General features: G+C 39.3%; 1 protein-coding gene and 1 pseudogene across 2 annotated transcripts in view; both read right to left on the minus strand.

Moving 5' to 3' along the window:
- Positions 1-1,765: 1,765 nt before the first annotated feature.
- Positions 1,766-2,395, minus strand: LOC149004054 (eukaryotic translation initiation factor 1A). The gene has a single exon (XM_089135642.1). The coding sequence runs from the start codon at positions 2,313-2,315 to the stop codon at positions 1,878-1,880; it is 438 nt and encodes a 145-aa protein (XP_088991768.1). The 5' UTR covers positions 2,316-2,395; the 3' UTR covers positions 1,766-1,877.
- A 2,996-nt stretch (positions 2,396-5,391) lies between these two features.
- Positions 5,392-19,090, minus strand: part of LOC149004055 (ATP-dependent RNA helicase DEAH13-like) — a 44,886-nt pseudogene continuing 31,187 nt past the window's right edge. Inside the window, exons 5-7 of the transcript XR_016175558.1 lie at positions 9,119-9,232; positions 7,778-9,016; positions 5,392-7,287 (exon numbers count right to left, since the gene is read on the minus strand). The product of XR_016175558.1 is annotated as an ATP-dependent RNA helicase DEAH13-like (transcript). The remainder of the gene's footprint in view (positions 7,288-7,777; positions 9,017-9,118; positions 9,233-19,090) is intronic.

Genomic DNA, 19,090 nt, shown 5'->3' on the forward strand with positions numbered 1-19,090 from the left:
AAAAAACATATGCTCTTAGTGAAAATGTCACAAGTTTAACTCCCTTGGATGATATACATGATCAAGGTTTAAAGTATCAGTATCGCATATTGTATCGGTCAAGTGATTTTAAGAGACGTATCGTCCTGTATCGAGTATTGTATCGCTCTCGCTGATGTATTTTAGTGTAATTCAATGGAGAGACGTATCGAGATGTATCGTATCAGTTGGATCAAATATGGATACTTAGTATCTTATGGTATCTCGAGATACTTTAAACCTTGTACATAATAGCCCCCCAACCCACATACCCATAATGTAAAGGAGTCCCTATCCTCTCCACTCAAGTGGGTTGTGCATGTTGTGACTTGTGAGGGTGGGGGAACAGGAGGTCACTGCAGAAGCATTGGATTCTTAAAGGCACTTTTAATTTTTTTTTTTCTCGGTGGTTGGAACACAGCTCAATTAACAAGCAAATCAACATCCAAGAAGTTGATCAAAGACCCAAGTAACACAAAATGCGGTTTTCTGAAATCTCACTCATAAAAATGTGGTACGCAGAAGATAAGACTTGGAAGGTAATAAAGAAATCAAGGAGGAAGTAGGTTAATTCCCTTAGTTCTGTGTATTACCCTATAACTAAATAAATAGGTTAATACACAGAACAAAATAGTTCTAAATCACACATAATGCATTGAACAAAATGGTTCTAAATCACAAAGGTAACAGAGATCACTGACGCGTGCACTGTGCAATCAAGCATTGGATTCTTTAAGAGTGCCTTCCCTTAATAATTTTTTGGCTGGGGTTTATTTGAATCAAATAAAGCTGTGTATGGTAGAATGTGCTAGAGCACTAAACCAATTCACTGCTTGGAACACTGTTCAATTAACAAGCAAATCCACAAACACAAAGTTCATCAAAGAACTGAGTAACAACAAGACCTGGTTTTCTCAATTCTCATTCAATATCGCCCCATCCAAACAGAAAATGATAATCAGATATACAGGGCAACGAATTTGTGGGAGACAACAATGCTGGTTTGGAGTGAAAAATCTTTTTTAAATTGAAATCCATCCTAAGCATGTTTAATTCTTTTGAACTCCATATGAAACTTTGGCACTTAGTGCAATACTTCATTCATTATAAACAAAGAAATTTAAGCTTGAAGGTAAGAAAGAAATCGAGGAGGAAGAAGTTTATTGTCCGCAATACCTCATTCATTATAAACAAAGAAATTTATAAGGCTTGAAGGTAAGAAAGAAATCGAGGAGGAAGACGTTTATTGCCCTTAGTTCTGTCAACAATCCTTCCCATGAACCCAATCCCAGTCGATTCATATCCATCCATGAAAATCAAATCAAGAACAAGAATACAAATTTGATAGACCAAAGCTGTAGACCCGAAACCCAATTCCATCCGCAACACAACTAACCTATCTCCATCAAGAGTTTAACAAATAATTTTCACCCTAATTCCACCATATCCCAGCATAGCAAACACCAAAAACACTAGCAATTCAAACACAAAATCAATATTCGGGGAAAATTAAGACACTTCCCATCCATCCCAGAATAAATACTAGGCAAATTGCATGCAGTACCAAATAGAAGAAAAGAAAGAGTAGATACTTCATAGAAATGCGTAACACACAAAATCCCAAATAAAAGTGAAGAAATTGATAGCTTACTATGACTATTATTTAATTCCATGCTACTCGTCTGGAAAACCCTATATCAATTTGTGCCACCATAAATTCGCGCCTAATGGTGGTTGTTTTGGGGAAGGGGAAGGGGAAGGGGCAGAACCCTCAAATTTGACTACAGAACAGGAACCCCAAAGAGATTCATCTTTAATAAGATTTGATAGAAACATATTTGAGAAGAGATTTCCAAACCCTAGATCTTATCGATGTCCTCGTCCTCAAAATCAATATATCCGTCACCAGCACCATCATCCTCCTCATCGATTCCACCGGCGATACCCTCGTTGAGGCGAGTATTCTCTGGTAGCTCACCATAGGCCTTTAGCAGCCTCGCTTCATCGGGCATGTATTTGAGGATAACATCAGCTTTGTCGTCCTGGTAGTCACGAAGACCGACGAGTATGATATCGCCGGCAGCGATCCAGACTTTCTTGTGCATCTTACCTCTTATGTGGCAGAGACGTTTGGTGCCGTCGATGCACATGGCTTCACAGCGACCATTACCGAGCATCCGAAGAACCTGAGCGTACTCTTGTCCATCTTCCTTGAAGACGAGCTCACGCTTCTCATCATCCGCTTCGTTCTTTCCTCTCTTCCTATTTTTACCTCCCTTCCCCTTGTTCTTCGGCATCGCTGCTACTGCCTGTTCTGCTACAAACCCTAACTCGGTAAACACACTTCTTATTTGCTTCTCTCTTTCTCTCTCTCCAATTGATGCCTAATTTATATGTAAGGCGAATCTCCTTGCACCGACTCGGAAAAAAGAACGATTCTCCCAAGTCGATAAATTATTCTAATCCCACGTCTATTCGTAGGCCCATCTGGTTTTCTTCTTTGCGTGTGTGTGCTGCCATTAGCGAGCCGCTATGATCATGCCACATGTTTATATAAATCTATCGGGGTGTGAAAATGTGGCTTTAAGTGTAAATTTATATTTTTATTTACTAGATCCCACCTAGGGGTGTCAACAGTGCGGTTTGGAGTGGTTTTGGGCTGGGTTTAACGGTTTTGGACTGAAAAACACATATCCCAAATACAACCCATTAGCAAAATAACGGTTTCGGGCCAGTTTCGGTTTGATGCGGTTTGGATTCGGGCTAACTAATGGTTTTGATTAACGGTTTAGACTCAGGTTGACTAACAGTTTATAGAGTGTAAGAAAAAGAACAAGAATAAACAATTGAGTATCCTACAACAAAAGCGAAAATTATATGAAAAGCAAAGTTGTTATTGGTCAATTTCCATTAAAAAAAAACCACCTGATAAAGGAAAAATACATTGGCCAAAACCAGTTCGATCAAACCCGGATCAGTTGGCCGGACCAATCAAGTCGGACCAATCCGAACTGGTCAAGGTAAAGTCGGCAAAATAGTAAGTCGTATTCCAAGAAGACAGTGTTCAACTGGAGTCCAACTATTCGTACTCGAGTAGGATTCAGTTACTGAGATTCATATTGCCAATTAAACTAATGTTTGAGTCCAGTTAAACTCTTATGTAAAAAGGCTATAAAAATGACCACACAAGAGAAATGTACGCTAAATAGAACTATCACTATTCGAATTCTTATTGTTCATTACTTTCTTGCCTTCCTTAGTCAGATCCCTAACTAGATCGTCGGAGGTGAAAACTCGACCCCCACGGTCGAGCTCATTATTGCAGGTTCAACCGGCTGAAGGGACAAACAGGATTGTGTAGTAACACCATTCATTCTATAGAAATCAAGAACCTAGATATTAACTTAAGTAAAATGACTATCTGATCTTTGAATCCATGCTTAATTTTTTTTAATTGTCTATACCAACTACCTAATGATAATATAACAATTCAAATATTATTTAATGTAAAATTACAAAACGGGTTATAATCGGTTAGGTTCGGTTTCGGGTGCGGACTCCACCACCCTTAGCCCAATTACGGTCCATTAAAGTCCGGTCTGGGCCGGTCAGGCTATAATGGGCAGGTGCAGTTCGATTTTAACGATTCGAACTACAAATTGATACCCCTAATCCCACCTAAAAGTATCCCTAGAACCGTGCTACCAAAAAAAAAAAACTCCTTCCGTGAGTGAATAAGGTAAAATATATATTGTAGTCTCCCTCTCTCATATATACAAAAATTCTCTTGTATTGGAAAACAAAATTTGATTAAAGCAAACAAAGAAATTTATTTGAAATTAAAAAAACTTCACCTAAAATAACCCTTAAAATCTCTATATTGTGGATTCTCACAACAAATTGAAAGTTTAATGAGTCCTAATAAACCCTAAGATGGCTATCATTTAATTCAACTTGTTTTTTTTTTTGTAAGATTTAATTCTACTTGTTGAAGCCCAATGCAACATGGAATAAGGAAATTGTACCATTGTTAAGGGGGCAACAAACCTCAAGAAAACATTTTCGAGTCAAATTAAAAAAAAAAAAGATTGATAGAAATAACATTTTCCATCATATATATTGAAAAGAGATTTCAACTATTAGAATCAAATAGTAAATAGGCCATTCTAAGGCTCATTAGAACTCATGGTCTAAGCGTTGGGAGAAAATTTCTCAATAAGTAGAATATTCAAACACGAAGAAGTTAATGTTGAGTCCAGATCACTTTCCCATCAGGAGAGCACTGAATAACTCTTTAATATTTTTTTCACCTTACATTTTATATGAGGACCATTTGAGGCTCAATAGAAGTTCATCGTTGAATTATTTTATCATATTCAGGGTTGAATCCCATACAAAATATTTGATGAAAAAACATCAAGGTTCCAATTAGGATGTTTAGAAGTTAGTGGGCATGAAACCCTACATCACCGTTGGACCAATGATAAGGACTCCCTTGCACGTCTCCCCCGAAAGAAAAATGTCCCGTCACCCCCAAAATTAAAGAATAATTATAGGAAACCCCTATTGATTTTATTTCTTCTAAGACAAAGGTAAACAAACCTTTGTAACACCCCAAAATCAAAAGAAGAATATTTCATCAAAGTTTTCATATTCAATAATGTTCACATTTTAGAGATATCCATAGCTCATACACAGAACACATTTAGCAATCCTGGTCCTAGATCAACCAGAAGGTATAGAACTTGTCATCTCAGAATCTAAATACCAAAAGTAAAGATAACTAAGCCTTCATTTAATCCGATTGCAATTGGGAGGTCACTTCCATGGCCTTTAACACCATCATCATGCCCTTATAAATGTAATGTCGATGAAGTTACTTTAACTCTTTCTCTACTAAGGAACATTGCCAAAAAAAGAGATTTGAGCTCAAATAACCATGCAGACATTAAGTGCTAATCAACTCCAGAACAAACTGTAATTTTTCAGACAAAATATAAGTAGAACTGCAGATCCAATTAAAATTCCTAAGACAGAACCGCTTTTGAAATTGTCCCTTGGTGCAATGGAAATGTTACTCCATTGTAACATGGTTTATGTGAAACCTCAATACTCTTGAGCAGAAAATCCCAAATGACAATGTACTTCAAAAACCAGAATACAGATCAGAAAGTTTTCTACAAATACCATGCACTGTGCGCTCACAGAATACAAAAAACGTAATATAAAAAGAGAGAGAGAGAGAGAGAGAGGAGAAAAGAAACTCAACTCTTCTGAGGTAATTTTGGATACAGCCACACAATACAACAAAAACTCCTCATCCCATAATAGAATGAGTAGTATAAAGTCAATCCAAACAGCAGTGGCCTTCAGTTTGCAATAAAATATAACCTTCATTAAGCATATGAAAGGATGAAATCCTTGACAACATTCATGATTACTAGCCAGCCAACACCATTCACTATACAAATACAAAAGTGCTGTGCTGTAAATTAGTTTCCATATTCTCTACCAAATGTTAGATAAGTTAGGGGTAAGAGGCTTGAACGCATGATTCAATCCAAGGCCTGAAGACAGCAATTAGCGTGCGTAATGTAAGCCTCATGGTTCAGCCAAGATGAAAGTAGCTTACACTGCAAAAGCAAAGCAAGTTTCGAAAAATTTAAAGCAGGTCAAGTTTACCTCAAATAGCTCTTAAGTTGGAATTGCAACAGGCTGGACATGTCCTCATTGGCTCGTATAGTCAAGGTTCAACTTGGTTCACATTTTCAACACTTCAAAGTCCTCTTAATGCCTACTTTATCCTCTTCTCTTTCTTCACTCTCTTGGGAAAAAGCTCTTGAGGCTCCAAAAGAACCTCACAATGCATTTGCACCCAAAGTTTTTCAAATTGATCATGAAACTTCTCCTGAAACCAGTTCCGAATCTCCGAATGCAACCTCTGGGGATTCTCATTCCAGACCTTTCTCAACATGGCACGGCTATCAATTGATCTTGAACCAGTCATTAGTTTGTTCATAAGGTTCCCCACCCGTCTTTGACCTGCTGCCTCAGGCTTCAACATGGTAAATGCAGGGGCTGCCATGAACTTCTGTGCATATCTTAAGCAAGGGAGTACTTGACCTTCAAGTAAAGCGTAAGCAAACTCTATGCACACCATTACCGACTGGCAAGCTATGCAATGGTAGCTGCCACAAATGGGGACCAAAGGTTGGACTCACCCACCAAAACACCTGGTCACTTGAGGGTTCATAAAATGGTTTAGGATCTGAAAGTGAAGCTGAGAAACTACAAAGAGATGCAGCATATCTAACAAGCCAATCTGGTTTCACACTTATCACTCCATGCATATATGGTCGTTTTGTGTTTAAAAGTTCAGTAAAGACCAGAAATTCGGGGGCAGTTCGAGCAACAGGTGACCAGCGATGGAGGAACACAGTTTCTTTAACCATGCAAGCTTGATGTCGAGCCGCATTGGCTTTTCTGTCTCCATCTGATGATACTGAAACTACTCTGATGCGCTTGGCGATCCTGTCTGTCCAGCCAGCACAGATTGCTTGTCCTAAGAGCTCCTCCTCATTTAGTAGCAGGGGATGCCTGTTGGGGAAACCCCCCAAGCCTGTTCCACATCCTCAACAGTCCCATAAGTCTACAAGAAATCTTCATGTACACAAATAGAACTTTGATGAAATACCAATTGAAGTAGCTGCTTTCTCAGCTTGGACATCTCCTTCATGGTTTTGAGGAGTAATGCATTATCTTTACAGAACTCTGTTGGGTTTGCTGCATGTTCAAATAATCATAAAGCATAAGCTATTGTCAGAGCATCACTACTAGGGTTGCAGAATTTTGCACGGGCCAATTTAGCCATTTCTTTCAGTTTCTTTTGCCTGAGTTTTTCTTCTATGTCCAGAATCTTTAGGTTATTAACAGTATCAATTTTCTCATCCCGATCCAAGTCAGCAGAATTATTGGGGCTTCCCTCAAACTGCATAATAAAAGGACTTGACAAGCTCAAAGCAGCGAACGCAGCAGCTCTGCAAGCAAAAACACGATTTGCCCTTGGATAACTCTGGACTCTCTTCATAATCTGAATAACTGTGAGAAGCATCCGGGAGTGACGCGGACTCATCGGATACTTTGCCATGGCCCTTCCAAGTGGTGTAAGCTTTCCTTGACCATCAAGTGCTTCAATAGCCGTTTTAAGCAGCGCTCAGCTTCCGCTAAGGTTGATGCATCTGGAGGAGTTGGAAATGGGAAATTTGCAACCTGGAGAATACAACATGAAAGCAAGGGATGAAGGATAAGCCAATATAAATAAGGATGAATTTTACTAGATATTGTGAATAAAAGAAAGAAAAGAAGCAGAAAAATATTCAAGAATCATAGAACTATGCTGCTGTAGAAATGGTAGGGATTGCAAACAACATATATTACCACCATGTAGACCAGACAAGAACCATGGTGCACCCAAAGTAAAAGATGTGACAGGTATTACCTAGATTTACCATGCCAAAAAAAAATTGTTTGAGGGAAAGGGGGGGGGGATTTGATCACCTTAAATCCCTTGCTGATGCATTATTCTGACCATCTGGCTGAATCAATTTGATTTTGGTGATATACACCCAAAATCCCATGCGTTTCACATGTATGTTTAAAATCTTCAGCATACTCCCACCCAAGATGCATAACATATGAAGCTATTGCAATACAACCACTGCAAAGATATGCCAACTCTTAAAATTTAAACTAAACTCACCTTATCAATGCCCATTGATTTCATGAGAAGGACAACACCATCAACAGGTATTTTGGATATTTCAGGGATGGAAAAGTCAGAAAATATGTTTGCAAAAACTGCAGAAGAATAAAGGCAGTAACAGTGGCCAGGCCCAGTTCTGCCTGCTCTTCCTGTACGTTGGGCGGCAGATGCCTTGCTTATCCAGTTTATCTCGTATGTTTCCATACCATTTGAGGAATTGTAATTCTTGACCTTCTCTCTTCCGGTATCAACCACGTACTTTATGCCCGGAATGGTTAAGGATGTTTCAGCCACATTGGTAGCTACCGCTACAAGCCGCTCTCCTTCAGGAACCTTTTCAAATACCCGAAGCTGTACTGCTGGAGGTAGCATGGCATAAAGGGGCAGTACACACATTGCACCAGCACAAGGACCAGCTGCTATATCAAATTTTTTCATAGAAATGGATGTAGATTGGTTCAAACTTCTTCCTGGACCAGGTGTGATGGGAGAATCGAGTTTCCCCTTAGGATTCGATTTAGGTGCATTATTGCCAGCCAAAGCTGCAAAAGCTGCTTTCAATGAGGCAAGGCTTCCATGTTCTCCAAGAATGTCAAAATGCTTATCATCTTTCTCATGATTTTCATTATTCAGTGAACCCTCAAAATCACCATCAACTTCCAACTCACCATCTGTTCCTGAATCATCAGAGTCATCGAACTCCTCATCATGAACATCGTGATCCTCATCATATGAACTAAATCTGTCAGTTTGCTGGTGGTCAGACGACCCATGCACCTCAAATGCTTCATTAATGTCCATCATGTCAACTTCCTGATCAATGGTATCAACTTCCAGGACAGCAGTGGCCTCACTCTCCTGCTTGGAAGATTTCTCAGTCAGCTCCCTTGAAGTTTTACGTAGTTTGCGGCACAAATATTCGACTTCCCTTTGTCCTGTGACAAAAACAAGTATTACACCAGGTGGAAGCCGTTTGTGAATGGATAAGACCTTCTTACAAGCCTGACCTATGTAATCCAGAATCTCAGTCCTTTTTGAGAAGTGAACGGTAACAGGAAATTGTCTAGTTGGAACTTCTATAACAGGTGGGTTTTCAGTAAATAGCCTCCTTCCTGAAACAAAGTCCGCAACTCACAAATTTGCACTCATAAGTTCAAGTTTTAACTGAGACACTAAATTCTCAGGACTTCTTTTCACTCCTGAAAGAACCTTCTCTTGCTGCTCTTCATACAACCTCTGTCATGGAAGCATAAAATTTTAAGAAACACAATTAACAAACCAGACTACACATAAAATTTAACTGTACACTTGACAATAGTAATAATTTTAATATCTTACCTGGCAGATTTGTATGGTACGGGAAAGCATTCCAATAAGTATATCAGTATTCAAGCTTCTCTCATGAGCCTCATCCAGCACAATAACATAGTACATCCTAAGAAGGAAATCACCCTACAGCAGAAGAATTCATTGATATGATGTTCTCAGAGGGCAAAATTAGATCTATGCCAGTTCATCAATCATCAACAGAGAAGAATAACCATTCACAATAGATGGTCATCTCATAAACCAAATGGGAGTTCAATACAAGAAATACCATACATAATCACAAGAGAATCCCCAGAGATGAACAAGATCAACTGAGCAATAATTACATATAATAAAAAACATTAAAACATGTAACATAGGTCAATCTAAAGAACACTACAGTAGTTCTGGTACATTCTGAAATTCTAGGCTATGCACATACAGATGAATATTTGCAATATTTCACTGCTCAACACAATTGCGCATTGCATTTCCACCAGGGAAAAATGGGAAAAAAAGAAGCAGAAGCCACTCAATCAAGCAGATCAATTCATATGTTCCCCCCCCCCCAAAACCCCCGCTGTGAAATTCCCCGGATTTCTAATCCGTTAACCCATGATTTCAGGACCGTGAACCCGGGCCTCGAGTCGGCAACAACTGTGGACCATTCGAGTCAAGCCCGAAGGTTCGGAAGAGAACCTAATGATCATGGATGAACTAGTGATGATTTGATAACTCTCATGGAATTTAAAAGAAGAGAGAAGATTAATCACGATGGTGTTAAAAGGTGATTTTGGCACGCCCGTAGATCGGCGATGGAGAATCCTATTGACGCGAATAATGTATCAAATCGAAGATCATCGAAAGACTTTTCCAACAAGCCAAAATCACCAGAATTGGAGTCTGTTTGGGGGTCCAACCATGGACTGGTCGGTTAGGTGAACCAACCCCCCACCCCATTTTCAGTTTTGGGGCAAAAACGAAATTTCGGGTTTTTAAACCCTATTTTAAGTTATAACTCACCTTTAACCGCATTTCTTTATGCTAGAACGAGGTTGAGGCTGCGGGAAGAGGAGAAACCAAGAAGAAGAGCAGTTTCCATCCTTCCAAAGGTGTTTTGTGATTCGGATCTTCGCGGAAACATTAGGAAATGTTAGATTTCTTTAATCCTTCTCTTAGACACAGTTATGTGAACAATTCTCTTCTTTTTATTCGTGGAATTGTGGTTGTGGGGGCATATTAGGGTTATTGTTACCTTTGTTTTCTTGATTTATCATCCCTTTCTAGTATAGTGAGTAATGGTGAGTCCCCTTGCGAAAGATTTTGCATTTTGACTCTCCGAGTCACCCACGGGTGATTTAGGAGAGCCAATTTGGGGCTTTTTTATTTAGATTGGATTGGATCAAATTGAAGGCACCCTCATGATCTTTCTACTACCAATTAGATTTTCTCAAGGTTTTGTTTCGTTTCGACTTCAAATCAAGGGCAAAATAATAACTTTTAGCTGATTTGGGTTAAAAAGGCGAGTTAAAATCTAATTTTCCGTTTGGGTTTTTATGGGAATATTTTGAGATATTTTTCTAAACCCAAATTAACTTCTACTTTTTTTTGTTAATCCTCTTGCATGATTAGGTTTAATAATCTTTTTGCCACCTTCTTGTGGGAGGGAATTTTTTATCTTTGGAGAACAGAATCCAATTGAAAGGTGAGGAATGACTAACCACATTATATTTAATTAATTGTTGTTATTTCAATGTCTTTTGTTAAATATAAATTGTTGTAATTTTTGTTTATCATACTATACTTGTGTGTGACTTTGCACAAAAGGAAGGTAAAACAATTATTTATGATAATGCTCTTTGCCTTTAAATCTATTATTATTGTTATGAGAATGGAATGGAATGTAAATGTATGTGAAGGGAGAGGGGAAATATTATTATTCTCTCTACCTTGTATTTTTCACTAGGGTTATGGGTTCGTCCATTACCCTAGTAACATTATGTGATGCCATTAAACCCAATTACATGATTTAAAGGTGTTTAAAAGTGTTGGGCTAGGTATCCCTATGAATATTACTACCCTTCCGGTAGGGGTGTTGAAGCCGGTTAACCCATGATGCTAGTGGCTGGGTCCTGTATATCGAGCAAGCCCACTATTATCATAAAGAGGTAAGGTTGCATATAATAGATAAGGGCGCCTAGGTGCTCAAGACCGGTAACTAACCCGTGAGAGGACATGGAGAGCATCCTGTCCATTATATGTGGATGACCATTGGATTAAGGAATGGGATCCAACAGATGTCTACCGTTGAGGATTCCATTCATAAGTGCGAAGGTATTGAACCAACAGAGCACTAGGCGTGAGGAGAGATATCCGAACCATATGTAGTATGAGACCGTATGACTTTGCACTGAGCTTAGGTTTATCCCTGACACGCGCCAGATCTTATAACAATGGTGATGTGAGAGAGTGGTGACTTGATCCCCAACCATGGCTCGATGAGACTTTACCCAATAACTGCGGAGAACCCAACAAACATGCTTTGGTGCCGTGAGAGAAGAGTGATGAGACCGCCCAAAGGAGACTGATGTATGACTTAATGTGTGTTTACTTTAGAGACTACATTATAGAGTTAGGAACCTCATATCATCACCATGCATTTGTTATTATTAAATACATTATTGTTTTATGAATTATGATATGGAATATGGATGAATATATGATGTGAACGTTAGTTACCTCACTAAGTTCTATGAACTCATTCCTTTATTTTTGTTTATTATTTAGACTGCTCTACAGGTTATGAGGACCCCTCTTTCGTTGAGGATCCTTTAATGAATGGCTACCAGGAGGGTGTAGTCGGAGAAGAAGTGGAAGCGCATGATGTTTCTTGTTCGTGCCAGGATTGCTCTTAAGGAGTTTCTTTTTCTTAGAGTCTCCTTAGATTATTTCCGCTGCAAACTTTGAACTTTGATGTTTAGTTTTGGATATTGTAATCCTTTCTTTTCATTCTTGATAATTAAATATTTAAACTTGTTTATTTCCTGTCCATTTAATTTTTACTTTATCATATATTGTATGGAATTGTCACTGAACCTAGATCTTGTGGTGTATCACTCCCACAGGTATTCGGGTTCGGGTATAACTGAATCCTGCTGGGTGGGATGTGACAAAAGGTGGTATCAGAGCCAAGTTTCAATCCTAGGACCTATGGGTAATGGGCCCACCACTCTGATACCACCTTCTGTCACACCCCACCCAACCGGATCCGGTCAATACCCGAATACTCATGTGGGTGATACACCACAAGATCTAGATTCAGTGATAATTCCATACAATATATGATAAAGTAAAATTAAATGGACAGGAAATAAACAAGTTCAAGTATTTAATTATTAAAAATGAAAAGAAAGGATTACAATATCCAAAATCTCCAATCAAAACTAAACACTAGAGTTCTAAGAAGAAAAAAAGAATGTTTAAAGTTGCAGTGGAAAATCATCTAAGAAAACTCTAAGGAAAAGAAATTCCATAAGAGTAGTCCTGGAACGAACAGGAAGCGTCATGTGCTTACACTTCTTCTCCAATCACGCCATCTTGATAGCCACTTGACAAAAGATCCTCAACAAAGGTGGAGTCCTCATAACCTGTAGTGAAGTTTATACAAACAAACAAAATAAAGGAATGAGTTCATCTTCATAGAACTCAGTGAGATAACTAATATTCACATCATATATTAATCCAATTTTCATGTCATATTTCATAAGACAATCATGCATTTAATAATATAAAAAAAAAAAAAACAGATGCATGGTGATGATATAAGGTTCCTAACTCTATAATGTAGTCTCTAAAGTAGACACACATTAAGTCATACACCAGTCTCCTTTGGGCGGTCTCATCACTCTTCCCTCATGGCATTAAAGCACTTCTGTTGGGTTCTCCGCGGCTATTGGGTAAAGTCTTATCGAGCCATGGTTGGGGATAAGGTCACCACTCTCTCACATCACCATTGGTATAAGATTTGGCGCGTGTCAGGGACAAACCTAAGCCCAATGCAAGGTCATACGGTCCCATACTACATATGGTCTGGATACTTCCCCTATAGCACCACCCAACTCGGTTCACTATCTTTTCCCACCTAGAGTCATCGTATCTTATGGCTCCAACCAACTCGGACTACGTTGACCCTTAACCTATGATCATCCACATATAATGGACATGATGCTCTCCATGTCCTCTCATGGGTTGGTTATCGATTTTGAGCGCCCAGGAGCCCTAATCTATTATATGCAACCCTACCTCTCTATGATGGTAGTGGGCCTGCTCGATATACAAAACTCAACCACTAGCATCACGGGTTAACCGGCTATAATACCTCTACCGGAAGGGTAGTAGTACTCAAAGGGATTCCAAGCCTAACACTTCTAGACACATATCAATCATGCATTTGGGTTTAATGGCATCACATATGGTTACGAGGGTAATGGGCGAACCCACAACCCTAGTGGAAAATACAAGGAAGAAAGAATAATAATATTCCCCCTCTCCCTTCACATATATTTACATTTCATTCTCATAAAAATAATAATAATAGATTCAAAGGCAAAGAGCAACATCATAAATAATAATTTTACCTTCCTTTTGTGCAAAGTCACACACAAGTATAGTATGATAAATAGAAATTACAACAATTTATATTTAACAAAAGACATTAAAATAACAACAATTAATTAAATATAATGTGATTAGTTATTCCTCACATTTTAGTTGGATTCTTTCTCCAAAGATCAAAAATTCCTTCCCACAAGGTGTCAAAAAGATAATTAAATCTAATCATGCAAGAGGATTAACAAAAATAAAGTAGAAGTTAATTTGGGTTTAAAAAAATATCTCAAAATATTCCCACAAAAACCCAAACTAAAAACTAGGATAAAACTTGCCTTTTTAACCTAAATTGGCTAAAAGTTATAAATTCGCCATCGATTCAAAGTCGAAACGAAACCTTGGGAAAGTCTATGGCAATAAAAAGACTATAAGGGTGTCCTCAATTTGATCCAATTCAATCTAGATCAAAAAATCCCAATTTGGCTCTCCTAAATCACCCGTGGGCAACTCGGAGAGTCAAAATGCGAAAATCTTCGCAAGGGAATGCACCATTATCTCTTATACTAAGAAGGAACATTAATACAAGAAAACAAGAGCATTCCAAAGAACCTAACATTATTCCCTTTCAAGATCCCTCAAAAGAAGAGAAGAGAAATACTCACAAAACTGTGTCTAAGAGAAGGATTAAAGAAATCTAACATTTCCTAATGTTTTCGCAAAGAGTCGAGTCATAAAGCACTTCTCAATGGTTGGAAACCGCTTTTTCCTTGGTTTCTCCTCTTCCCGCAGCCTCAACCTCGTTCTAGCATAAAAAAATGCGTTTAGAGGTGAATTAAAACATAAAATAGGGTTTAAAAACCCAAAATCCCGTTTTTGTCCCAAAGCAAAAAATCGGGTGGGGGTTGGTTCACCCAACCGACCGGTCCATGGTTAGACCCCCAAACAGACTCCGATTCCGGTGATTTTTGGTTTGATGGAATGTTCTTCTGATGATCTTCGATTTGATACCTAAATCTCGTTAATCGGATTCTCCATCGTCGATCTACGGACGTGTTAAAATCGCCTTTTAACACCATTGTGATTAATCTTCTCTTCTTTTAAACTCCCAAAGAGTTATCAAATCATCATTAGGTTCATCCATGATCATTAAGTCCACTTTGGAAACTTCGGGCTCGACTCGAATGGCCCACAGTTGTTGCCGACTCGAGGCCCGGGTTCGCGGTCCTAAAACCATGGGTTAACGGGTTAGAAATCCGGGGGGGTTCACATTCCTCCCCCCTTAAAAGAAATTTCGTCCTCGAAATTGACATACCTGAGGCACCAAAGAGGATAGGATACTTCGCCCACATTTCATCTTCCTTTTCCCACGAAGCTTCTTCTACTGTGTGATTCTTCCACCTAATCTTCATCAAAGGGATGGTTCGATTTCGGAGTTGCTTGTCCTTTCGGTCCAATATCTCAGCAACCTCTTCTTCATAAGACGAATCCGCACTTAATCCTTCAGGTTCTTGTGGTAATAGGTGTTCCGGATTTTCTATGCATGGGCGAAGCATATAAACGTGGAACCACTATGTACTCTTGCTAAAGATGTTGGAAGTGCCAACCAATATGTAACTGGTCCAACTTTTTCTAAAATCTCAAAAGGACCAATATATCTTAGACTAAGCTTTCCCTTGATATTGAATCTCATCACACCTCTTATTGGTGAGACCTTTAGAAAAGCCCTTTCGCCTAATCGAAACTCAATGTTTGTCCTCCTTTTATCTGCATAAGACTTTTACTTAGACTGAGTTGCCTTGATTCTCTCTAATCAAGTCAACCATAGCTCCAGTAGTTTCTATCAATTCAGGGCCCAAAACTCTTCGTTCTCTAGGTTCTTCCCAATAGAGGGGAATTCTACATGTCCGTCTATATAGCGCCTTTAACGGTGACATGCCAATTGTAGACTGATAGCTATTAATGTAAGCGAACTCCATTAATGCTAAGTGTTCATCCCAACTTCCACACATGTCAACTACACAAGCACGAAGCATGTCTTCTAATATCTGAATAGTTCTCTCAGATTGTCCATCCGTTTGGGGATGATAAGCTGTACTCAAACTTAACTAGGTACCCAAAGCTTTTTGCAGACTCTTCCAAAATCTTGGGTCACGATCCGACACAATGCTCACCGGCACACCATGTAATCTCACCACGTTATCCAAATATAACCTTGCCAGTTTGTCCATGGTGAAGGTAATCTTCATAAGAATGAAGTGCGCCAACTTTGTCAATCGGTCCACGACTACCCACACTGTGTCATTTCCCTTATTGGTCCAAGGCAAACCCGTGATAAAGTCCATCGTGATGTCCTCCCACTTCCAACTTGGCATATGAAGTGGTTGCAAAAGACCTACAAATGGTTGTCGAACGGCTTTTACCCTTTGGCAAGTTCCACGCTTGGCCACAAAGTCTTCAATGTGATTTTTTAGACCAACCCACCAAGCTCTTTCAAGTCTTTGTACATCTTGGTGCTACCGGGATGCACAGTGAACATAGAGTAATGTGCTTCACCCAAAATCTCGTTTTTAAGGTCTTCATCGCCGGTACACATTCTTCCTTTGTATACTAGAACATTATCGGAGGATAAAGAAAAATCAATCACCTCTTGAGGGTCTGAAGAAATCTTCTCTAACTTCTTTTACAATAAAGGATCCGAAGGCTGTAAGGTAATGATCCTATCTCTTAGGATAGGCCTTGCTGTCAAAGCGGCAAGGATTACCTCAGAACCTTCCAGCACAATCTCCAACTCAAATTTCATAATAGAGTTCAACAAAGGCTTACTAAGAACATTAAGATCAGTCACTCCTCGAGTGCTCTTCCTACTCAAGGCATTGGCCACTACATTTGCTTTACCCGGATGGTACTGGATATCGCAATCGTAGTCCATTACTAGCTCCAACTATCGACGTTGTCTCATATTCAACTCCTTTTTGGTAAAGGAATATTTCAAGCTCTTATGGTCGGTGAAAATGGCTATCTTCTCTCCATAAAGGTAGTGGCACCATATTTTCAAAGCAAAAACCACCACAGCCAACTCAAGAACATGAGTGGGGCAGTTGTGTTCATAATCCTTGAGTTACCATGATGCATAAGCTACCACTTTCCCATGTTGCATTAACACACAACCAAGACCAATCTTCGAAGCATCCGTGTAAACCGTCAAGCCTCCAGAGTTATCGGGTACAGTCAAAACTGGTGCATTGGTCAATCTCTTCTTCAACTCTTGGAAATTCTTTTCGCATGATTCACTCCACACGAACTTCACGCCTTTCTTCATAAATCTTGTCATTGGGGCAAATAACCTAGAGAAACTTTCAATGAATCTTGTATAGTATCCGGCAAGTCCTAAGAAACTTCTAATTTCAGTAACCGACTTGGTTTGATCCCAATTTGCCACTGCCTTGACCTTATCTGGATCCACTTTGATTCTGTCCACGGATACAACATGACCCAAAAATACAACTTGTGAAAGCCAAAACTCACACTTGGAAAACTTCGCATACAACTTCTTTTCTCTTAACCTTTGCAAAGCAAACCTTAAGTGTTTAGCATGATCTTTCTCATCCTTAGAATAAATCAAGATGTCACCAATAAAAACTATGATAAATTTATCTAAAACATCATGAAATATCCTATTCATCAAATCCATGAAAGCGGCTGGTGCATCAATCAGCCCGAACGGCATCACTTTAAATTCGTAATGGCCATATCGAGTCCTAAAAGCCGTTTTGCATGTATCGCTGGCTTTCACTCTCAATTAATGATATCCTGATCGCAAATCAATTTTAGAGAAAATTGAGGCTCCATTCAATTGATCAAACAAATCATCAATTCTCGGTAGAGGATATCTATTCTTAATAGAAAGCTTGTTCAACTCTCTATACTTCCATCCTTCTTCTTCACAAACAACACCGGAGCTTCTCAAGGAGATACACTAAGATGAATGAAACCTCTTCCTAATAACTCATTTAGCTAGTCTTGAAGTTCTTTCAACTCCATGGGTGCCATTCTGTATGGAGCTTTGGACATAGGTGCAGCTCTAGGTACCAGTTCAATGGCAAACTCCAACTCTCTTTCTGGGGGTATTCCGGGCAATTCATCAGGAAAAACATCCCTAAAGTTCTTCACTACTTCAAGGTCTTCAATGGACTTCACTTCCTTCTTTTCTTCTATAGAAGCACAAAGTTTAGCACCTCCAACTAGTTCCTTCGCTTGAAGTGCTGCCACTAAAGTCTTCTCGCATTGCTTTCCCAAATCACCTTGGAACTCAAAAATAGGGTTACCAACGGGATGAAATTGAACTTTCTTCTCTGAACATAAGAAGACTGCCTTGTGAGTTGTCAGCCAATCCATGCCTAAGATAGCATCAAAGTCTATCATATCCAATTTCACAAGTTAAGTCTCTAGATCTTTTCATTCCACAGTTATAGGACAAGGTCCAACTACTTCATCAAGTTTTACTAAAGACCGAGTAGGTGTACTTACCACTAGTTCATGACACAATTTACTAGATGGTAAAGAAGTACGTCTCACAAATGATGATGCAATGAATGAGTGAGGCTCCAGTGTCAAATAATACAAATGCAGGAACTGAAGCAATAAGAAGTGTACCTGTCACTACATCATGACTCTGGTCTATCTTAGTCCCAGTCAAACTATACATCTTTCCCGCCTGAGGTTGCTGAGGTGGCCTGAAAGAAGTATTCGGTGACTTCCTTTCTGTGGGTAGAAGCGAGCCATATGTCCAGGTTTCTTATAATAGAAGCATGTAAGCTCTCCTTGACTTTGAACTTTAGCTGGTTGAACTGCTGGTCTAGGGCCATTGACAGGCCACGGATTAGCATAGATAGGTTCTGATGGTTGAGTAGTTCCAGCTGGCCACATAGGTGCACTGCTGTTCTCATAACCAAACCCTGCTCCTCTTAGTTGAAACCGAGGACTGGGGTAAGGTGAAGGCCTAATGAACCTTCCTTGATTTTTGTTCACATAAGTATTGGGTCCCTTATTAGCTAGACTCCTCTGCAGTTGGTAGGTCTCTCTTTCACCTTCCTCAATTTTCTTTGTTGTTTGCACAACCTGAGCATAACTCACGATAGGTTGTATGGCCATGTAAATTCTGATGGTAGGCCTCAAACCTTTCGAAACTTTCTTGGCCTTCTCCAAGTCAGCCTTCATAAATACTGGAGCAAAAAGAAGAGATCCTCAAATTTCTGTTGATAATCAAGAATAGAAAGAGGTCCTTGCTGAAGCGCCATGAATTCCGTTTCCTTTGAGTCTCTCAACGATACTGGGAAATAGTTCTGGCAGAATGCTTCCTTGAAGATCTCCCAAGTGATCACCGAATGTTGTGCC

Source organism: Hakea prostrata, chromosome 9, assembly GCF_041222555.1.
Source record: "Hakea prostrata isolate BN-2017 chromosome 9, UWA_Hpros_2, whole genome shotgun sequence".
NCBI lineage: Eukaryota > Viridiplantae > Streptophyta > Magnoliopsida > Proteales > Proteaceae > Hakea > Hakea prostrata.